Raw genomic sequence first — 20,138 nt, forward strand, 5'->3', positions numbered from 1 at the left:
TTTCTACTGTCTTTAAATCACTGTTTATTTCAATTTATACATTTTTTCCATACAAATATTTGCAACAGTTTGAATTTCAAAAAAACATACATAGACGATAAATATCATGCTATTAAAGTATTAAATTTGTACAAAAATACTTTACAGTTTAATACTTATTTGTTACAAATAAAAATACATATTTAAGTGACTCATGGACTTTTTTCTTTTTTTTTTACATGATTCAGCATTGAATGTTACTCTGACCTTTTCTGGCAGTGCTGAAATATAAATCAGACATACTTGTGTGTGCAGGGTGAGCTTGTTTATGTATTGGAAACAGCAATAGGGAATACAGTTAAACAGTTTAAATTGACCAGAAACAACTCTGTTAGGTGATTGCTTAGATGTGGAGACTCTACAAATGTACAAATCCAGTATCTTTATATTCACCAAGAACAATAATTACCAATAACAACTCGAATACTGGAATAAACCAAAGCAGCTGCTGGTGAGCATATAAAGCAACTGGCAGTATTTTATTGCTTGGGGGGAGAGGGGAGCCAGGAGAATTTGTGAAGTTTGTAAAATGTATTTACAATTTTAAATTCTAAAAACGTGTTGTAGGGGGTAAGTTTATCATAAAGAAGGCTGAAAACAAAGTATATTAAATAGGACATTAGTCCCCTCAAGAAATTGTTTGACTTAAAAAGCTTGTGTACGACAGTAGAAGTTTACAGGGCTATGGATCATTAAGGAGCTTTTGTATCAATCTTCCACTGCTATAGTTAAAAAAAATCCATTTTATTTTAAAACCTTTCTAGTTTGTCTAAACTCTTTTCAATTTTACTCATCAGTAATCCTCCTTCAGAGGTTTTCAATCTCACTAAAAAAAGTCTCTGCTTAAAAAGCCTTACATGTTGCAAGGCCTATCATTAATTATTTCATTGCATAGGGAATAACATATGAGCTACTAAAATTTACCACAGTTGTTGGGGAGTAATGTTCACCACATGCTGCAGCTTCCTAAAAACACTTTGTTAAAATATCTAAACCGTGCTTTGTCTGAAGAGTATACCATTCTTGCCAGCAGAATCAAGGTCCCCGTAATTACAGAGCTAGACAGTTAACAAGAAAGCGTGGTGCCAGCACACCATTCTTCCTCGGCCATCAGACAACGACTTGCTGCTAAAATGTTTTTAAAAATCAACCTGGGCACCACTGTTAGGAGAAGTTAACTCCATGCTTTTTCCCTCAAACAGCAGCTGATGATGAAGGGAAAGGTACATCTAAATCATGTTTAAACATCTCCCCACTTTTTTGTTTGGGGAAAAATGCCCTTAGGTACTGTTGCTAATGGCAGATTGTTTAGAAATGGAGTGATTTAACAAAGAGTTAAACTTTTTAAAACGTGACCATGAACTAATATAAGCCTTGAGACAGACAGACTGACCTCCTGTGCTTTTTAGTGCTATATTGTGTCTGAGCCTTATCTTCAGAAAAATCTTAAAGGGATTTAGCACCATAATTGTTTTTTATTACCGAATGTCCCACTCAAATTATTTTTTGCTATAAAGTATTTGTAGGATCCCGTGCCTCTGTGTTAACATTAGCATGTCCAGTCTGTTGGAGGAAGGCATTGTTCTGATCACTCCACTCCCCGCCTGCTGAAGGCTGTTGGTCTGCACTTCCTTTCTGAGAGGCCAGTGGGTTTCTGCTAATAACCAGTTCCAGCTTATTGCCAGATTCTGCGATGAGGGGCACAACCAGACAGCAGTCAAAGTCCCTGGTGCGAACGTGGTTTACCTGAACGATTAGAAGATTGATTTTCATTATTTAAGACAAAAAAATACGATCACAAGACAAACAGATCATCCTTGAGACCATGAAAGCTGACTTAAATCTTGCAGCTAGAGAATAGCCCGATAAAAGACCATTTAACTACGGTATCTGTCTGATCTGAAGACATCAGTGAAGTTTTTTACTTCCTGTTTAATGGAATGTGGCTAAAATGGCCTTACTGGCCTCGGTGATAGTGGTTGTCAGGAGTCACAATGCCTGTTCCGTATACATGTATGATACTTAACAGCACATAATTTTTCTCACTTTCACAGTATTCATCAATTTAAATGCCACAGCCCACATCTAAAGCTTCTGTTTATGTTTTCTCTGGTATTTATTAATACACAAACATTCTATTGGCCTAGTTGACAATAAATAAATAACTTTTTCCCTCACAAGCCAACTTGGCACCACACTAAGCGTGGCGCTCTGTGTTACGCTATTACAACTATGGCGATCAGCAGCTTGGATTAAGCACAGAAACAATTTTCAAGTCTGTATCAAGAACAGGAAAAATTACAAATCCATCTGGAAATGCCTTGGGAAATTCTAACTTTCCAGTAAGCATTTTTATGTCTCCTTTGAAGTTCTGAAATAAATAATTTGTTTCTATAAATGTGACATAATAGAGAAAAATCTACTCTTACTTCTACTGCATAAAAGCCCAAATCACCATGAGGTGCTGCTGCCTTATCTAGGCTCTAAGTGATTTATACAGCCTGTGGCACAAAGCAATTAGGATAATTTTTTTCCTTCTTCCCATTTCCCCCACATCCTTTCTCAGCAGAAATAAAAAATAGCAAGACTGCTCCTCATTGAAAATATAATAAGCAACGCGGATAATAAGGTTGCTCCAAATGAGTGCTGACACAACTTCACGCAGTTTTCTGCACGCACATCTGAGTACACAGATCATACCCAGACACCATGCAGTATGGTTACAAATCCTTTTACAAAAATGCTGCTGTACGTCATGGCCATTCATGCCAAACCTGTGTGGTGCCAGAAACATTACCTGCAGCAGCCTGTCGTATGGTTTCAAACCACCCAGATCGCCAGGGCCCGCTGGTCGAATGTTTTTAACGTACACTCCTTTTTCCAACAAGCCATCTGAGACACTAAACCCAAAGTCTTCTCCATCAGTGTCCTTGTACAAAGTTACCTGCGGAGGTAATGTGATGTGATGATAAGGTGGGAAAAAAAAGCATGTGCACATTTCTACAAGCACTTGGCAGGTCTCCTTCCTAGGCTTAGTTCATGTTCGAGGGACCACTTACCTACTACGTGGTACTTCTAATATTATATGGGAGATGACCCCATTTTTACATCATATTAAGGATCTCAGAAGCTTCCTTATCCTTCAGTAATAAGCAGTGCTCTTCACTTCTACTTAACAGCTGGAAACGTGTTTTCTACGCCATGTTTTGTGGCATGATTTTTTTTTCTGAATCTTACTCTTTTGCTGTCCTGTTCTCTAGTCACCAGGATACCCAAGTACAAAGCATTAGCTTGGTCAGCCAATTAGGTTTTGTTTCTCTTAAGTAAATCAGTAAATTCTTTAATTGTAGGCTTTGGGGTTTAACAACATGTCTTGCGATTCACTCATTCCATTTTTGACTCTGAGAGCGTAATTAGTTGCCCCAAATGTCTGAATCTAGTCTAAAACAGGCTGTAAAATCAGCTGAGCTTACTTTAAGCTACAGGTTCCACCCCCTCCTTCCCAAATGATGAGGCTTTGTGTGGCATGGGTAAGAAATTAACTGAAAGCTATCCATATAATCTCTCCACAGGGAACTGATCATTTAATTGCAGCCAACAGTCTCAATTCAATCACAGGAGTGTGAGTGCTGCTAACAAGACTTGGCATTTGGGGATTTCGATGGTGAAGGCTGATGTGCGGTAATAAAGACCTGGCCTAAACCAAACCATGACCTGTGTCATGGCTTCGGGAGCTGCCACAGGGCACAAATACCACTGGCACCTTGATCCCCAGCCAGCTTTCTTTGTTTTGGCCAGGTGATGGCCAGCCCTGCAAGGCCCAGTCTCAGCAGTGCTCAGTATAAGAGTTACAATGCAGACTTCTAAGAAAGCACAAACACGGCTCCTACAGAAGGACCCACAGGAGGGGAATTCTGCACAAAACCAATTGTGTTAGTGCAGGTGTGTTAGTTACAGAGGTAAGAGACGGCCATTCAACAGTAGGACATAGAAGTTAAAGCTGTTAGGAGGAGGTTTTCCAAGCATTCGGAGAATTAGTGCTTTGCAGGCAGTTTTGTTATTTTAGTTTTTTGATAGAACGGAATTCAGAAACTTCTTTGTAAGTATACTTAGTTTTTTATTCCTTTAGGGGTGTTTTTTTTCCCTTGCTTCTCTCTCACATCAGGAGGGCAGACCAGCTGCTGTAGCGACAGCACCATTTTGTCTGTACAAGTGGATGGAGCATCACTGGGCTGCTGTGAAAACATCTCTGCCTCATGCTGCAGTAAGCACAAATATCCACACACGGTATTCATCCCTGACTTTCACACCTGTTCTTCCTCTTCCCTCGCTTTCCTCCCTTTGTACAGTACAGTGAAGTAGAAAGCCATGCCTAAAGTCCTGTTAATTAAGCTGGAGGCCTTCTCTTTTCCAGTGACGGGTTCTCTTTTTCAGTCTGTGACCTCCATTTCAAACCTCCCAGTGACCGCTGAGCTTAAGCTGTCTTTGCTCCCATTTTCCCCTGACCTAACTTGTCAGTGAAGCTTTCATTATCCATCTCAGCGTGCATTTTAAGAGTCAAAGGGCATTTCACCTACTGACAAATCCATCTGCAAATTCAATATATTTCATCTGAGAAGGATTTTAATTTGTATCGACAGCTGGTGTCAGCAGGACTCTGGGAAACCTCTAAAAATTTGTTATCCACAGAGGCATTTGTTTGTGATACCACAGCCCATCTAACATTGTTTGGTCTGAAGTATGTTTGAAGCTGCTGTGGATGTGCCACAAGACGAACAGTATCACAAGACTAAAAACAATTGCTCACACACTCCCCCCTCCAGAAAACAAAAAATAAAGAAGGAGGGAGATTTATTTTGTTAATTGACAGATTTGTGTGCTTTTCCTGGCATGAGGTAAAAATAATTAGCACTGTACCAAGACAGAAATCCTCTTATAAATAACTTATTTTCCACACTGTCATGAAGGGTAGGAATGCTTCCTGTTAACTGCTTCGTAAAGAAGCCTTGAAAACTAAACATAAAACCAGGATACAAGGCCTAAGAGGAGACAAGACTTAAAATACCATGTTCTTCTGGCACAGATGGCACCATTTTTTAAAAGGAACTTCCCACTCGTTCCTTTTCTTTTCTCCTCCCTCTTCCTTCAGGCCCTGGAGTTAAGTGGAGGTGGATCCAACCTCAGAGGAAGTACTAAACCATACGAAACAGGGCTCTCTGAAGTCATTTAGGCTCTACTCTTGCTGTAAGGCAGGATCAACTGCATCTAACCCATTTCTGAAAGACATTTATCTGTCCTGCTTCTTAAAATCTCCACTGATGGAAACCCCACAGTCTATTAAAGTAATCCCTTCCAGTGCTTCAGCTATTTTCCCTCTGTCTAAACTAAATCACCCTTGCTGAGACTTAAGCCTGCTGCTAGCCACAAAGAACGAGGAAATCACTTTATTCTCTCCTCTGCAGTTATGTGAAACAAGGAGTGTTTTTCTCTGGGCTCTGCTTGGTAGGACAACATCCCTCTTTATCTTTCAGACCCCAAACTGGGCACTCTGTTACAGTCAAGACCTTGCCAAAGCCACGACAGAGCGGACAACAATTCTGCAGGCACTACAGGCGGTGGTCCTAGTTAAATGCTCTAGGACAGTGTTGCCTTTTTTCCTATTCTTAGTATGTGGTCTAACAGCAAACAAAATATGCACAAGTTCTGCTCTGCAGGTCTACAGAAGTGCCATTCCACATGAGCATTAGGGCTACTTCTTTTTACGGCAGCATATATTTCTAAAAGAGAATCTCAGAGAAAAAAAAAACACTGCTACCTGAAATACTCTGATTTTTATTTAATAATGAATATGGGCAAAGCCTTAACCACACAGGTTTCTTTCTTCATTTGCCACTAATGCAGCCAATCTGGAGGGGATGAGGTTGTAGGCAATTCATGGAACACCTAGATCTTCCTATGTATTATATGCACTTTGATCAACACTGTTTGGAAGTTTTGACCTCAATAGCAAAATCTCAATTGTAGATGATTTGTTAGACTTTTAAATTTGCATTAGGAGCCTAAGGGGAAAGGAAAGCTGAAATGGAAATTTAATTCATATTTCATAAGCAATTAAATAGTTACAAATTTTAAGCAGAGGCTTACAGGTTTTGAGCTAGTTTCTGTGCCTCTCCTCCCTCTCAATTCTAGAGGAAAAATGTTTAATTTAAATTTATATGTCTTGCATAGATTAGATATTGAGAAATTTTAACCAATGGTAATGTTAGGTTAATGCCTACTTGCAGCAATAATGTTGAAAAATTATCTTATGTCTTGAGCATATTTTTGCTCTCAGAGGAATGCTTGGTCTATGCAACTTTTAAAAATGGTCTGTTACGATTTTAAGAAAAACATTAATCTATATGCTTACCTAAGTAGATAAAATCAAATAAAGGCATTAATTCAATTTGGGTAGCGATATGGTGTTCAGCTAAATTAAATGCTGCTGATTAAACCATCTAGAATAAATGTTTTAAGAGATCTGTACGACACGTCTCAATCCTAGCTTCCCCAGGACAAAAGTAGTTAAAATAATTGTTTGATGAATACAATGCAGTGAAGTTAAGGAATAGTGGTGATGAATTCAGGTTAACTTGCTGCAAGGTTTGCAGCATTAAGTAAAATAATTCTCAGGGCTGTGTTACCCTTATGACAAGTACGCATCTGAGAAGGACAAGCTGGTAACATAACTTACTCATCTGTGTTTATAGCCTGAGGAGTTTTATCCAGTCTTATTCTCGCTTACCATATACAGCTAGACCAGCAATTTATGCATTTCGGTTTTTATGTGTGGCTTTTTTTTTTCAGCACAGTGAAATATTGTAGCTCTCTGCCAATCAGGTTATGAAAAACAGTGGAACATATTCCTTGGTCGGCCCATCCCACTGTAATCAAACTAAGGTATGAATTCTGATCTGTAGGGCACGTAGGTCCTGACTCAACACATGAGCAAAATCATTGCACTGAGGTAGTAAATAAGCACCTGCACTGTCCTGCTGAAGGCACTACGAAAACTCAGCAGTGTACAGTTGTGGACATGCTTGAATGTCTCACTGAAGTAAGTCTTAGGCAAGCTCTATCTTAGCTTGTATTTCAAGGACTGCTTATACCATCACAGTTTTCCAAAGCAGTTATTAGTTCATTTGCCCTGTCAGTGGCCCAAATGATTGAGACATTTGCCTGCAAGAGGGCAGAGCACATTAGCCAGCAAAACTTGTTACAAAAAATACTTAAATTGAGGAATTTCTCTGACATTGAATTCCCATTCATTCTTGAGGCACTGCAGCTGTTTTGGAAAACTGACTGGACAAATTTTCCTTAAGAAATAGAAACTGAACAGGTTATTCATGTTAAACTGGATGTCTATGTCAAAAATTAAGGAGGGAAGAGAAAGTAAAAAGCACATTGCTACACAAGAACCAGTAAGAAAACTAACCAGGAAGAACTTACTAAGATAAGCATAAATATAAAACCAGCCCATGATGCCTGGGTTAACCTGCCTGTGTCATCATAGGGGTATAAACATACTTTAGTGAACTGGCCCATAAGGTCCAGTCACAGGTTTCTATTTTTCTTAAATGACTGGATTAAAGATTGGAAACTATAGTGCAGGTTTGACTTTTAGAAAGGAAATGACTTAATGACAGAACAAACAGTGTAAGCAAACTCAACATCACTTCAGCAGACCATGGAAAAGCAGGTACATTGTCTCAACAAAACACAAAAATTACTCAAATGGAAGATCACAGCAATCTTTACAACAACAACAGAAAATAGTAAATAAATAAATAAATAAATCTAGCACAGGGTATTTTTTACTGACCAGTACTTAAGAGCTAGCAGCTCTAATACAGCACTAACTCATTAGTAGCGAGCTGACTTCCTCTCCAGCAAAAGATTTGTTTCATCAATCATGAAAGGCTGGTTTTATAATCCACAGAAATATCTTTGCTGAATGTGAGTGCACCATTTAATGCCTGCTGGTGTAGTTTCATCTTTTATATCACATTTACTTTCCACTCCAGAAAACTGAGCACAGTAACCAACCCCATTAATCACTTCATATCAAGCTGGAAATACAAATAGCTTAAAACTATCACAACACACCCTATTGACTACTTACGTTGACAATTTATTCATTGTCCCAATGCAAGATCCACTCTCCAATATCTTCTATAAACATTCGTTTAGCACATACTCACTGAGACACTACCTTACTAAGCTAAACTGAATCAACTGTAAACTAAACTCAGAGGCTGTGGGTGCCCCATCCCTGGAGGTGCTCAAGGCCAGGCTGGATGGGGCTTTGGGCAACCTGGTCTGGTGGGAGGTGTCCCTGCCCATGGCAGGGGGGTTGGAGCTGGGTGGGCTTTAAGGCCCCTTCCAACCCAAACCATTCCATGGTTCTATGAAACCTGCAGGGACTAAAAAGCAAACCAACCCTCTTGAGAGTGATGTCACGTGACCTTTAAAAGAACTTTCTCCATGCTTCTGTCTCCTCTCTAGGAAAAACTCAGACCTTCAAGAAGAAGATGGTGCAGGAGATGGGATGCTCATTCCCATCAAGGAGAAGAGCATTGTAACATTCCCCCCAGTTTTGGGATCTGGTTGCTGTTATGGCATTACTGGGCTTGAGATTTCAACCAGCATGGCATTTACTGTGCATATTTAAAGATAATTTATCCATTACTTCCTTGGGGTGTAGAGCCACCTTAATATCTCTGTGTGACTTCAACAGTCTTGACCAGTGAAAAGTTGCATAGGCTGAAATTTTAAAATCCTTTTTATAGCAAAGGAATTATAAAGAGACGTGAAACAATAGCTAATTTGAAGTACATTCTATATTGTATACATCGAGTATCATGTACTTGATTCAAAATGAGTGTTAATTTGAAGAAGGACCAATGGGAGCCCCAAACCCCCCTGAGTAATTTTCTAAAGAAAAGTATTTTCTAGAGATTAAACTTTGTTTTTTTTTTTTTTAATGAACACATTTTGCAGAGATGAATTATTGGTATTGTCAATTCAAATTACCAGTGGATCCTCCTTGCAAAAGAGCAGTCCCTTTTGAGGATTTGTTGCAAAAGTAAATAGTAGACAAGGATGCATCTTATTTGTTTGTTTTCCCCATAAGGATATATCATTAATGTTTTTGTACGAACTAATATGCATGGCCCCAGAATTACATCTGTGGAGCCATTATAAAAAGTGCTTACTGTATTGCCATACATAATTAGATTCCCTATGCTGAATATATTATTTCGAAACTGTCAGAAGAAAAATTACAGACCTTGTGTAACTCCACAGGAGTTGGTGACATGATTTCTTTCATTTCTTGCTTAAATTTTCTCATAACCATGGACTTTCTCCCCACATCTGATGGCAATGTGTTGCTACGAGTAGTTTGACTGTAATGTGGCCTTACAGTGCTTCTTTCCTGGAAGCTGGCTTGTCTTCCCAGCTGGCTACGAGGTTGTGGGTTTTCATGATTCAAACTCATTGTACTTCCTGACATAATTGTGGCCTAGAGCATTAATGAACAGGTTAATTTTTAACACAGAATGTGGGTTAAGTAAGCGGTTAATTCATAGAAGTAAGAAAAACTTCTCTATTTTTTGTTAAAACACAATCACTCAGGGCACAGCAAAAGGCAAGAAGACAGATGTTCAATCTGCTTGCAAGTCACTATAAAATACAGAACCACAACAAAACACAACAACAGTAACAAAACCCTACAGGCAAAAGTTTTCAGATGGCATTTCCAACTAAAATACTGAGCACTGGAATGGCTATGCTGCTAAGCTAGTCTCCTGGCAGGCAGGACTGAAGAGTGCATAGTATAACTGTTTATTTAAAACATTTGACATGTAAATAAAATGACACGTAAGTTGTGGCGTAATTACATTTGTTGGAATTGGATCTATAGGAGGATGTTTACAAGACAGAGTGGGTGTACAAGGTGGAAAAAAAAGTCAGCAGAGTGTGAAGGCAGCACTAGACTCAGCACTGGCAGGGACAGTGCCTGAACGGGGGAAACTGAGCACAGGTAAGCTCCCTGCTCTGAAAGACCTTTTGCATAATGTGCATTATGCAAAAATGCACATTGCAAGAGTAACTACCTCAGCTAGCACTATTACCTCAGAGATACAACCCCCTGTCTCAGTAAAAGCTATCCTTTTATGTTACATGAAAAAAGATGCAGAGCGTGAAATCTTGAACGAAGACAACAGGAGTCATCTCATCCACTGGGTGGAACGGACTGACAGGAAAAGTACTCGTGCACAGCAAGGAGGCTCCTCTGTTGTGAAAGAATTTCTGCTTGAGGGAACGGGAGGTGGAAGTGCTTTGGCACTGCCACCATACAGCCGTGCAGCCTGTTGCTGCTGACAGCATGGGGTACACTGAATTTCCTGTTTGTTCTCCCTGGCACTGATGGACAAGTGAAATGGGAAATTAAACGGCCATAAGCTGAACTCTGACTGGGACAGGATGCAGGCAGCCTGCTTGAAAATGAGAAGTGAAAATGAAGTGGGGAAAAATAGGAGAAAAACAGGCAAAGAAACGTTTGCTTCTGACTCTGATGACCACGTCTGTCACCCGTCTTTTTCCCAGCTCCAGCACTACTTTCACTACAAGGTAATCTATTCTAGCTTTAATAGTCTCTCCTGTGCTCTGAAATGACGGATATTACACCCTGATGGAGCAAAAGCAGCTGGAGGACTTGGCAAACAACAGTTTTCTTTGCTCTTTGGCTGAAGACCTTGAAATGAAAAATGAGAAGGAGTCCTTGACTACGCGATGGTACTTCATAAAACAGAGGCATCGCCATTCTCAGCATCCTGTCACACTGAATTGGTCTCGCTTTCTTTTCAGATCTGTGGGTTGTGCAAGAAGATGATGCTCTAAATGATACAGCACCTGCAGTTCAGAATTTCACTTTTGTAAAAGGCTGAGGAAGACTCAGCCTCTTGAAGTAACTGAATTCTGGTCATCCTGAATGATCCATTTCCACTTCTGAATTGCCTACTTCCATATCCTTTTATTGTGCTCTGAATATTGAAAACTGCATGAGAAGCCTGTGGTACCAAACCATATCTAACTACAGAATTAAACCCATATAACATTTTCTCCTGCTTTTCTCTGGTTTGCAATAACAAATACATGAGAATCACATTTTGCTACCCACACATGCAATACAGAAGCCATAAATCTGAAGGAAATAAATTAATCTGAACTGAAAGACTTTCACCCAGTTATGCCATTCACATTCCTCCTGGCTGCTACAGGACTTCATGTAACATAAAAATGAAAATGAGATTCTGCCAGTTTCGCAGCTCCAGGAATTTAAAAGAACATAAAAGAAAATATTTTAGGACCTTTCATCCCACGGCTTTAAGTGGCAGTATAATCTTAATTGTTCCGATAAGAGAACTTAGAGAAAAGGTGATTACAAAAATAAAGACTCAAACTTACTCTGCCTCTTCCCCAACCCCACTCCACATACAATCTAACATGAAGTACGGTTAGATTTGCAATAAATTTCAGGGTGAAATTTGTTGCATCATGAAGAATTTACTGTATAACAAACACTTCTCACATTAGCAGGATTTTTTTTTTCAGCATGGTAAGATTATAGCCAAATGTTTTGAGAAGAACGTTTTGAGAAGACGATTTTCTTTTATGTTCATCTTAATCAAATTAAGTTTCAGTTTAAAAGACAACCTAAAACATGCTTAGAAAAGCTGCGTAAAGCGGCCATCAGAGAAGGGGATGCATTGCTGCAGGAAAGATGTGCGCACTTAGGAAGTTCTGCGCCATTTGCTGCCTGTGCAGACAGCCCCAGTGGTATGCACAGCAGAAGCTACAAGTCAAAAGCTCTGGGGTGAACATGTTTTATAGAATTTCAGTTGCATTGTACAAAAGAAAAATAGCTCTGGTTAGGGGCGGGGGAGGCAGCTGCACAAGCAAAAAATATAAACGTAAAGGGTAGGTACCAAGAGAGTCATGTTTCTCAAAGACAGACGCCTGTCAGCCTTGTCCTGTGGAGAGGGGTTAAAGCTTTTAAATGAATTGGTGTGATTAGTGCAAATTAAAAGAAAAAAAGGAGAAAATAAAATGAATGTAAACCAAACCAAAACCATTATATTTCTCTATAATCGGAAAGAAAGGTTAAGATTGTTCTACCTCTAGTTCCCTCAGAATTCCTGACTGGCCACAGGTCTCTAAATCCTCCAGAGCCTGAGACCAGAAGTTTTCCTCCTGGTCAGCCTCGGTGTTATCATGGGTACCTGCGAAGCTAGATTTACAATGAGAGGTTAAAAAAGGTGTTTTATTTTTATTTTTTTCCTCTTGAAAATATATTTTACACATGTGCCTTGCCACAGATTGCAACTTGAATGACAGAAGGTTACGGTAGGTAGGCAGGAGAGTGGGGAGGTTGCTGGACATGCAGAGCCTGGACACAAGTCTTCTCACAGCCTGGCAGTCGCTTTCAACCTCACAGACTTCTCTCAGGGAACATGAAAAGAGCCCCAGTTTGACAAACAGCATCTTGCAAAAGAGGGGGGGTGGTGTTTTCACCTGATTCAGTCTAAGCAGCATTTATCATTATCAGTTTACCCCACCTGACTGCCACAACAGAAACTGCTCCAGTCATTTTACGTACCAACTGATGTGACAGGCACAGGGGAAGGATGAGGGACGGAAAGAACAAAAATTGCCCTTTTGGTGGCAGCAAGCTGTTACTTTGGAGCAGCTGCCCATGGACTGCAGCTAGAGATGCTTAACATAAACAGAGCAAACACTGTCATGGAAGCATCTGAGGCCTTGCTTGACAAACTGTGTATTACTGAGAACAGCACCAATGTAGCACTGTTAACATAATAGCTTTTAAATAGAGGAATTGCCCAGCACAACCAACAACAGCTTGAATGCTTCCCACATGATACTCTGCCTCAGAGATGCTTTCTTACAGCTACGATCAGTCAGGCAGGCAATGGCCAGCCGTCTGGATCTCTTATTGCAATGATTCTCCAGCTAGCATCAGTGTCACTGCTGAGATATTGCAATAGAGACAGAAATGGTGAGAATACCTACTCAGAGCACAGATGCAATTCCTCCCAGGCAAGATAAGAAAATATTTAAAACACGGTTTTGGAAAGATCCTTAACTTCTGAAATTAGCTCTTTCAATCAGCCTAAGTAGTTTTTTTTAACTGCTAACATCGAACATCGACAAATTAATCCAATCCAATACCTTCTTTGTATTGGATACTAATATTGTAACATAGAATGGAGCTTGAGTTAATGAACAGGATTGTATGCCTGTGACGGCAAAGGCTGGGCTTTCTAGAACAGGATCTCCATTCCTTCTGACTCCAGTGAAACCTGAAATGATGATGCCTGTAAGTCTGGACCTCCTTTTGGCTGGAACAATTCCTCTTTTGGGTCCCCTCACCTCCTCTTTTGATTTTTCCCTGAGTCTTGTCTCTTGTGTGAAATGCTCAACTTTTTCATCTCCATTATAGCCACATTAATAAACTGAATTGTAGCTGAGCTGCTGCATCAAAAAAAAAAAAAAGAGATTCCAAATCATTTCTCATCTAATTTGTTTTCCCTGAAACAAAACCCGAGAGATTGATTTTATGTCATGTGAAATATTGTTTGAGCTGTAACAAATATATTTGGTTCTCAAATGGATGCTCATTCAAAGAGCCATCAGGAATTTAGATACACAAAAGTGCTGAAGGAGAGGTAGTGGGACAGATATGAAACCACAGGTGCCTGTGATTTGGTTCTTATTGACATGCAAGAGACCGAGTGTTCCCCTGCCACTCCCCACTTTTTTTTTTCCTCCATCAGGAGGTGATAGAGTATTCTAGGATCTGGCACACTCACTCCTGTAGGTAATGTTTTAAAAAGCAAAACATTTTCCCTGGAGCAGGAACTGTAACTGACTTGTCCTACCTGTCAGTGGTAGGTAGAAACAAGGCTACAGAGCAGTTTCTGCTCTGGTTTCACTCACATGCCAACTGCAATGTCATTGTCACTCAGTGGCATGTTAGTGATGTGCCTTCTGCTTTCACCCATTTTTTCTCCTTTTTCTCCTTTTAACTGTTTTTACTTTCTTCCATCTCTCCCTTCCCTCTGCCCCAGTCCAGTTGGATTTCACTCCTGTGCACTCTTTGTTTTCCTACCTGGGAGTATTCCACTCTTCCAGCTGTCCCCCACCTTTCCTTTGCCCACCAGAGGCACCTTTCCACAGCTTGCCCTCTTTCTTCACGCTCCTGATGCTCTCTCCCCCTGACCTTTCTACAGAAGTTTGCTTTAAATGGTTTTCTTGATTGTCTCCCAACGTCTCAGTCTCCTTCTGTTGCCACATATTCTTGGAAGCTGTGCTACACAAAATAAAGGTAAGAAAAAATTACTTTTTAGTGTTAGAGAACAAGACAGAATGTTTAGCTAGGGGCAGAGAAGAGGTGTTTTTCTGGAGACCCCTCTAACAGGCAGGAAAAATAGATGTACCCTTCCCAAATTCTCCCCTACTTGGTATAGGAGCACCATCAAGTGCTGTGGATAAAATTACTGTTCTCAAATTAAAGACAGTAACTTGTTAAGAATGGGAAGTATGAAGAAAACGACATTCACTTCCTTTATTAAATGTTGTCCACTAACAGCCTATGAAAACTTCTGATATGCTTCTGGCCAGTAGGGACCAAAGGAGCTGGGTAAAGGGTGAGTATTTACACTTGCCCAGATCTCAGCTATCATCTTGACAGACTTGTCTCCAGACAAAATGCCACTGGGCAATCTGCTCTATCAGAGGATTTAGCATTCAGCTCCTGAAAAGCTGCATTGCCATGTGAGTCCTGCCTTGATTCACAATCTTAAAGGACCCTTATCCTGTAGCGTTATATAAGAACGGTTTTCTGTAGTACTAAGCTTGAATTTGTCACAGACTGAGACTTCAGGCTTATCATGCTGCTATGACAAGAAACTGTATTTCTAACTAAAGATGTGCATGTCTGTAAGTCTTGACAACAGGTATAAAGAGCACTGAAATCTTTCTGTGCTGTCTGTCTGCCTTTCTCTGAGGAAGCACTTATTGGGCAGGAATTATCACCCAGGTCTCTGTAGTGGTTCTACTGCTGGATCATCGTTAGAACAAAGAATAAGAGATTCCTATTTTTTTTTTTTTGCATCTTTTGCTGCCTCTGAGCAATATCAACCAAGTCTTTTTCCCTCAGAAAAGTCTTCTGCCTGCAGAGGAATTCACTGAAGAGGGGATTTACTTCTCAGAAGAGGAATGCAAGGCAGAAAATATGCATGCCCATGCATAGCTTTGGACAAGATATTTCTACTACGGTCACTTTGTTCTCCCACTGAACCACTGCAGAGCTCTAAAGCATTTCTGGAAGAAGGCTGTAATACCTGCTTCTTTGCCAAAACCAAAATGAAGAATTTTCATGGAAGACAAGATTAACATGCTAGTTGTCTTTGTCCACTTCCTCTTACAGGGTTATTTTTGTGAAGTGGAAAACAGAGCAATTAATTTTTGAAGCTTACCCAAGGGAATGCCCTACTTTATTTTTTTATTTTTTAAGTAACTCAGAATAAATATATGCCTTGGTTTTAGCATCATAATCTTTGACAAATGTCATTCATCTACTCTGATAAGTTCCATAAAGTATACCATATCTTATATTTAAAGGAAGAACTGCTACAGCTGAGTTAGAAAAACATAATTTCATTCTAGACAACGTGTCCCTTTTTGAGGCACTGCTACAGCCGCCAATAACAAAACAGAAACTTGTACAAGAACTTACCTGCTTGCTGTAGGTCGGTCCCATTCCTCATCACTCAGTACTGGGTCATGGAATGGGTGGTTTCGTGGTCTGCTTGGAGGGGATAAGCTGCCCCTCTGTTTAGGACTCCTCCATTCATAGGCATTGAAGTTGTATCCTGATGCCTGATAGCTGGGTCCTAAAAAGGAGAATTATATACTTATGCTACTGTATATGTTTTAATGACAAAAAAGTACATCTTTGAAGCTAGGTTTTCTGGACATTGAATGTGGACTTATAATTGCTTCCTCTTACCTCACTTCTCCTCTCATATTCAGGTATTTAGAAGAATAAATGACCTAAATTATGCCCCAAATTATTGGTGCTCTAGAGCTGCTTCTGTGAAAGCCAGTCAAAAGTAAAATCTTAAACATATCCAACACAGGTTTCCTACTCTTCGTGTGTCAGCTGTTTCTGATTTGTGCTGGACTTTTTCACAAGTTTATCAATTTCCAGTTTGACTTCATGCATGAAATTATTCATATTAGTGAATAAGTAGTTATGAATATTAGCCATGTGTTGACATGGTCACGTGTAAAATATCCCAAAATAAACCTAATTTATTAAGGAAAAAAATGCTTCAGACCTATTAAAATGTTTGCAAGGATGCATTAAAAGAAACAAACAAACCTGAACCATTTTCAGATGACAAGACAAGACAGATTTTTCTGCCTCTTAGTACTTTTCTAATGTAAGCAAGTAATTAAAACTTAGTGACATACTAGTGTCAATTATGCCCCCTGCTAATATGCATCATGGTTATCTAGATGCGTAAGTTGGCATGGTGCAGAGGCTTCCGAGTGACCTTTACCTGGATTAAATGCCACAAGAGGAAGGAGGGTGACTGTCTCGGCACCATAGAGTCAAGGACTCATTAATACAGGTTCAGGACTGCTGTCACAGCCCAGCTCTGCTCTGCATGGTTGTGCTGCCTTATGTAAAGGCCAACACATGAAATCTCTGTACCATGTGTGTTTGGGCAGGGGGGCTTGTTCCTAGCTGAGCTACTCCATTTCACTAGGGCTCTGAAGTCTCACAAGGGCCACACATGCCTAGGACAAACAGACACCCGTGGAAAGCTCATCTTGCACACAGAGATTTCTCTATCACCTGTTTCCAAATGTTTCAAGACCGTGCAAGTGGCATCAGGTGGCTTTGACATCTGCACTATTTTTTTTTTTTCCTGTGTGCTTATATCAAAAAAGCAACATTGGTATTAGCTCAATAGCTTTACCGACTTAACTGTAATTTGGATTCCAAGTAGAAACCTGACAAGACTCTAGCTTGTAAGTGATGTATCAGAAAAAACACGCAGATTTACTCGTCACAACTTTGTGCTGATCTGTTATGCAAAATCCAGTAAGGTAGAGCTGCTGTATATATATCTCATCTTGACATATTCCTCTTTTGGTCTTTTCTGATGTGCATAGTGGATTAGGAAATCAGTTTTGTTGATGAGTAACAAATGCCACTGCTGTCACCTCTCTAAAGAGGGCAATTCACTTCCATAAATCACTCTGGACTCGTCTCCCTCAAATCCCATGCAACTACAGAGTTGTGTGCTTTTCTCCAGCTAACTGGCAGACATTATCACACTCCTGAATTCTAGGAAGGGTTTTGGTTGTGAAAATTGGACTGTTGTGTGGGGAAGGCTCCAGATTACCAAGGCAGATGCATCAGACAAAGGTACAAACCAGGGTGTTAATTCAAGGAGAGAAAGGATGGATCACCAGCATTAAATTAGTAACGAATAGGATAAAGCATTATCTGGTACTCCAGAAACATTCTCCAAAATCCTCAATTTGCTTAGTCTGTGCTTATGCCAAGAAAGGTTTGGAAAGAAGCCAAACTCGGCTTGACAGGTCAAGACAGAATGAACTTTAGTAGAAATATGGGTCACATTAGTACCACACCAAGGGATAAGGTGCAACTCTGATTACACTCAGGCTGTTTAAACAGAGAAGTGCTCTGTACCCAGCCCAGATTGGGCTGATTTTCTTAGGGGAGCCAGAAAAAAATAATACGGTTTGAGATATTGGTTTAGTTTTTGGCATGAAGTCTGAATGATCAGGATTTAGCAGAGGACTCTGGGTCTGTCTTTTACACAGTTGAATAATTTGCTCCAGAAATCATTAGATCAGTCAGAAAATGAGAGCCATCATTTTGGCACTTTTTCAGAAATATTTCTCCCTAGGACTTAGAAAAATCAGAAGAAAATCTAACCTGATTTATTTATTTTGATAAGCTGACTAAGACTGTTAAAAACAGAAGAGGAGGCAAATTCATCCCAACTCTAACTCCAGTGAAATACAAATTACAGAGGAGGAGTTTAACTCATTACATTGAGTACTAAATAAAATGTTTATGTAACAGTAAGTTAAAAGTAAAATGCTGAAAAATGGAGTTTTAATGAAATGTATTGAGACTATCCTGTTGAAAGGAAAGAAGATGACAAAATATATGCAGTAAGTCTAAGAAATATTTAAAAATTAAAAACCAGAAAAAATGGCCATTAGCAGTGACATCAGCTGCTTCTTGATCTCATGTAGCTCAGCAGGTTTCAAAGGAACCGTTTTGCTTTACAAAAAAAAGCACCAGTGTTATCACTGAGCAGGCACACTGAAGAATAGCAGTGAAAATAACCAGCACAGAACTTCAGTCTGGATGGGCGATCTGCTGGGCAGTGCTCACACAACTCAGCTGTCCACCAGCCATGGACAACATGCTACCACCCATGCTCCTAGAAAGCCACAGAAAAACAGACAAATAAGAGTTGCAAGAATGTATGAAACCAGAGCAAGTGAGAAAAAATTAATTGAGGTAAGGATCTATCTGCTCAAATATCTGCAAGGTAGTGGGCACACCATTATTACTACGGAAATAATCACTTTAAAGTCTGTTAAACAAAAAATGCTGTGTGGAAGTTATTTTACTTGTTACCTAGATTATTACAAGATGACTGAGTTCCTCACTGCCTGAATAAATCTGTCTAATCTTCTACAAATTAAAATGGAACTACCTGGAAATCCGATCAAAACAGTAGTCAAACAGAAGCATAAAACTTAGTGTTAATGAAAACCATGTCTTTAAACAGAATGTTTGCTTCTGAGGGCTGAAAGTTAGGTGTACATGCTGCAGGAATGAGGAAGAAAAAGATTTACAAATCATAAGTAACACCTAATGTTCCCTCTTCAGCAGTTTATAATAAATCTGTTGTCCATTAAAATTACTGCACATGGGCACCAAATTCATGAACACCTTCAGAGTGGTCTGTGCCTTGCATTGATCTATATTAGAAAGATAAACTCATTTGGTTGCAGATGAGCTATGGACTTGGCCATTCAGATGTCAGAAATGCTAACAAAAGCCTGTTAACGTATTGATAAATGCTTTGTAACACACTGCATTGTCATAAAAGAATGAATCTGAGGCCAGCCAAGTGTAAGAAATCATGCTGCCTGGCAAGGTGTGTGGTCATAATGAGACACCAGCACATTACAAAGCACAAGATTTAAACTTGGTACAAATAAGATTCTCTTTAAAGCAAAGGAAATTCAACCATGAAGTCAACAGTTTCTACTTCAAATGCTGACTTCATTCTTGAGAGTACCTTGACTTCCAAAGCTGGTATCAATACCAGAGCCATCCCACGACTCTACTGCGCTGTCAACACTTGGGACTGTAGTAGAATAGATGTCTGAGAGTTTGCCAGATTTCTGTGCGGCAGAGGTTTCATCTTCAGCATCGCTCAGTTCATTTATGTGACCCACAGGGACAGAAAATTTCTTGGGACTGGTAGCTGAATAGGATTATAAGAAAAGGGGGGGTGGGAGGTGGTCATTGCTTTAGTGCAGTTCTAGGAGTATGCTTTTACTAATGACATGACATTTTTCCACGGATGGCCTAAATGCTTGTTAATCTGTAAAAACACACTCATTACAGACCACTGGTGCTACTTCGGCCATACTCACCATCTGTCTGCTTCTTGATTTTCAGAGTCACAGTTTCTCCTGCCATCTGTAATAAATGAATGGCTTCACTCAAAGGTTTTCCTTTCAGGCTGCTACTATTTATTGCTAGGATCCTGTCTCCTATGTGAATTGCTCCAGTTCTACAGTGAGAGAGAGGAGTAAAACATTAGAAGAGCAGCACAAAAAGCAACAAAGATAATTTGTCTGCATATTTGGAGGCATGAACGTCTCGTCTCTCTTACATTCTG

The 20,138-nt window shown here is 39.8% G+C and overlaps 1 protein-coding gene across 12 annotated transcripts in view; it reads right to left on the reverse strand.

Annotated features, from left to right (window-relative positions):
* Positions 1–206: 206 nt before the first annotated feature.
* GRIP1 (glutamate receptor interacting protein 1) overlaps positions 207–20,138 on the reverse strand; it is a 316,928-nt gene continuing 296,996 nt past the window's right edge. For 9 of the 12 annotated variants that reach the window (XM_032188746.1, XM_032188719.1, XM_032188776.1 and 6 more), the window contains 9 exons: positions 19,891–20,030; positions 19,530–19,718; positions 15,902–16,058; positions 14,273–14,473; positions 12,262–12,373; positions 12,072–12,116; positions 9,368–9,601; positions 2,837–2,983; positions 207–1,785 (listed from right to left, as the gene is read on the reverse strand). In XM_032188746.1, the coding sequence (XP_032044637.1) occupies positions 1,549–1,785; positions 2,837–2,983; positions 9,368–9,601; positions 12,072–12,116; positions 12,262–12,373; positions 14,273–14,473; positions 15,902–16,058; positions 19,530–19,718; positions 19,891–20,030 (1,462 nt within the window). In that variant the 3' untranslated portion in view covers positions 207–1,548. The remainder of the gene's footprint in view (positions 1,786–2,836; positions 2,984–9,367; positions 9,602–12,071; positions 12,117–12,261; positions 12,374–14,272; positions 14,474–15,901; positions 16,059–19,529; positions 19,719–19,890; positions 20,031–20,138) is intronic. The other 3 variants (XM_032188761.1, XM_032188700.1, XM_032188769.1) reach the window with 3 other exon arrangements.

Source organism: Aythya fuligula, chromosome 1, assembly GCF_009819795.1.
Source record: "Aythya fuligula isolate bAytFul2 chromosome 1, bAytFul2.pri, whole genome shotgun sequence".
Classification (NCBI taxonomy): Eukaryota; Metazoa; Chordata; class Aves; order Anseriformes; family Anatidae; genus Aythya; species Aythya fuligula.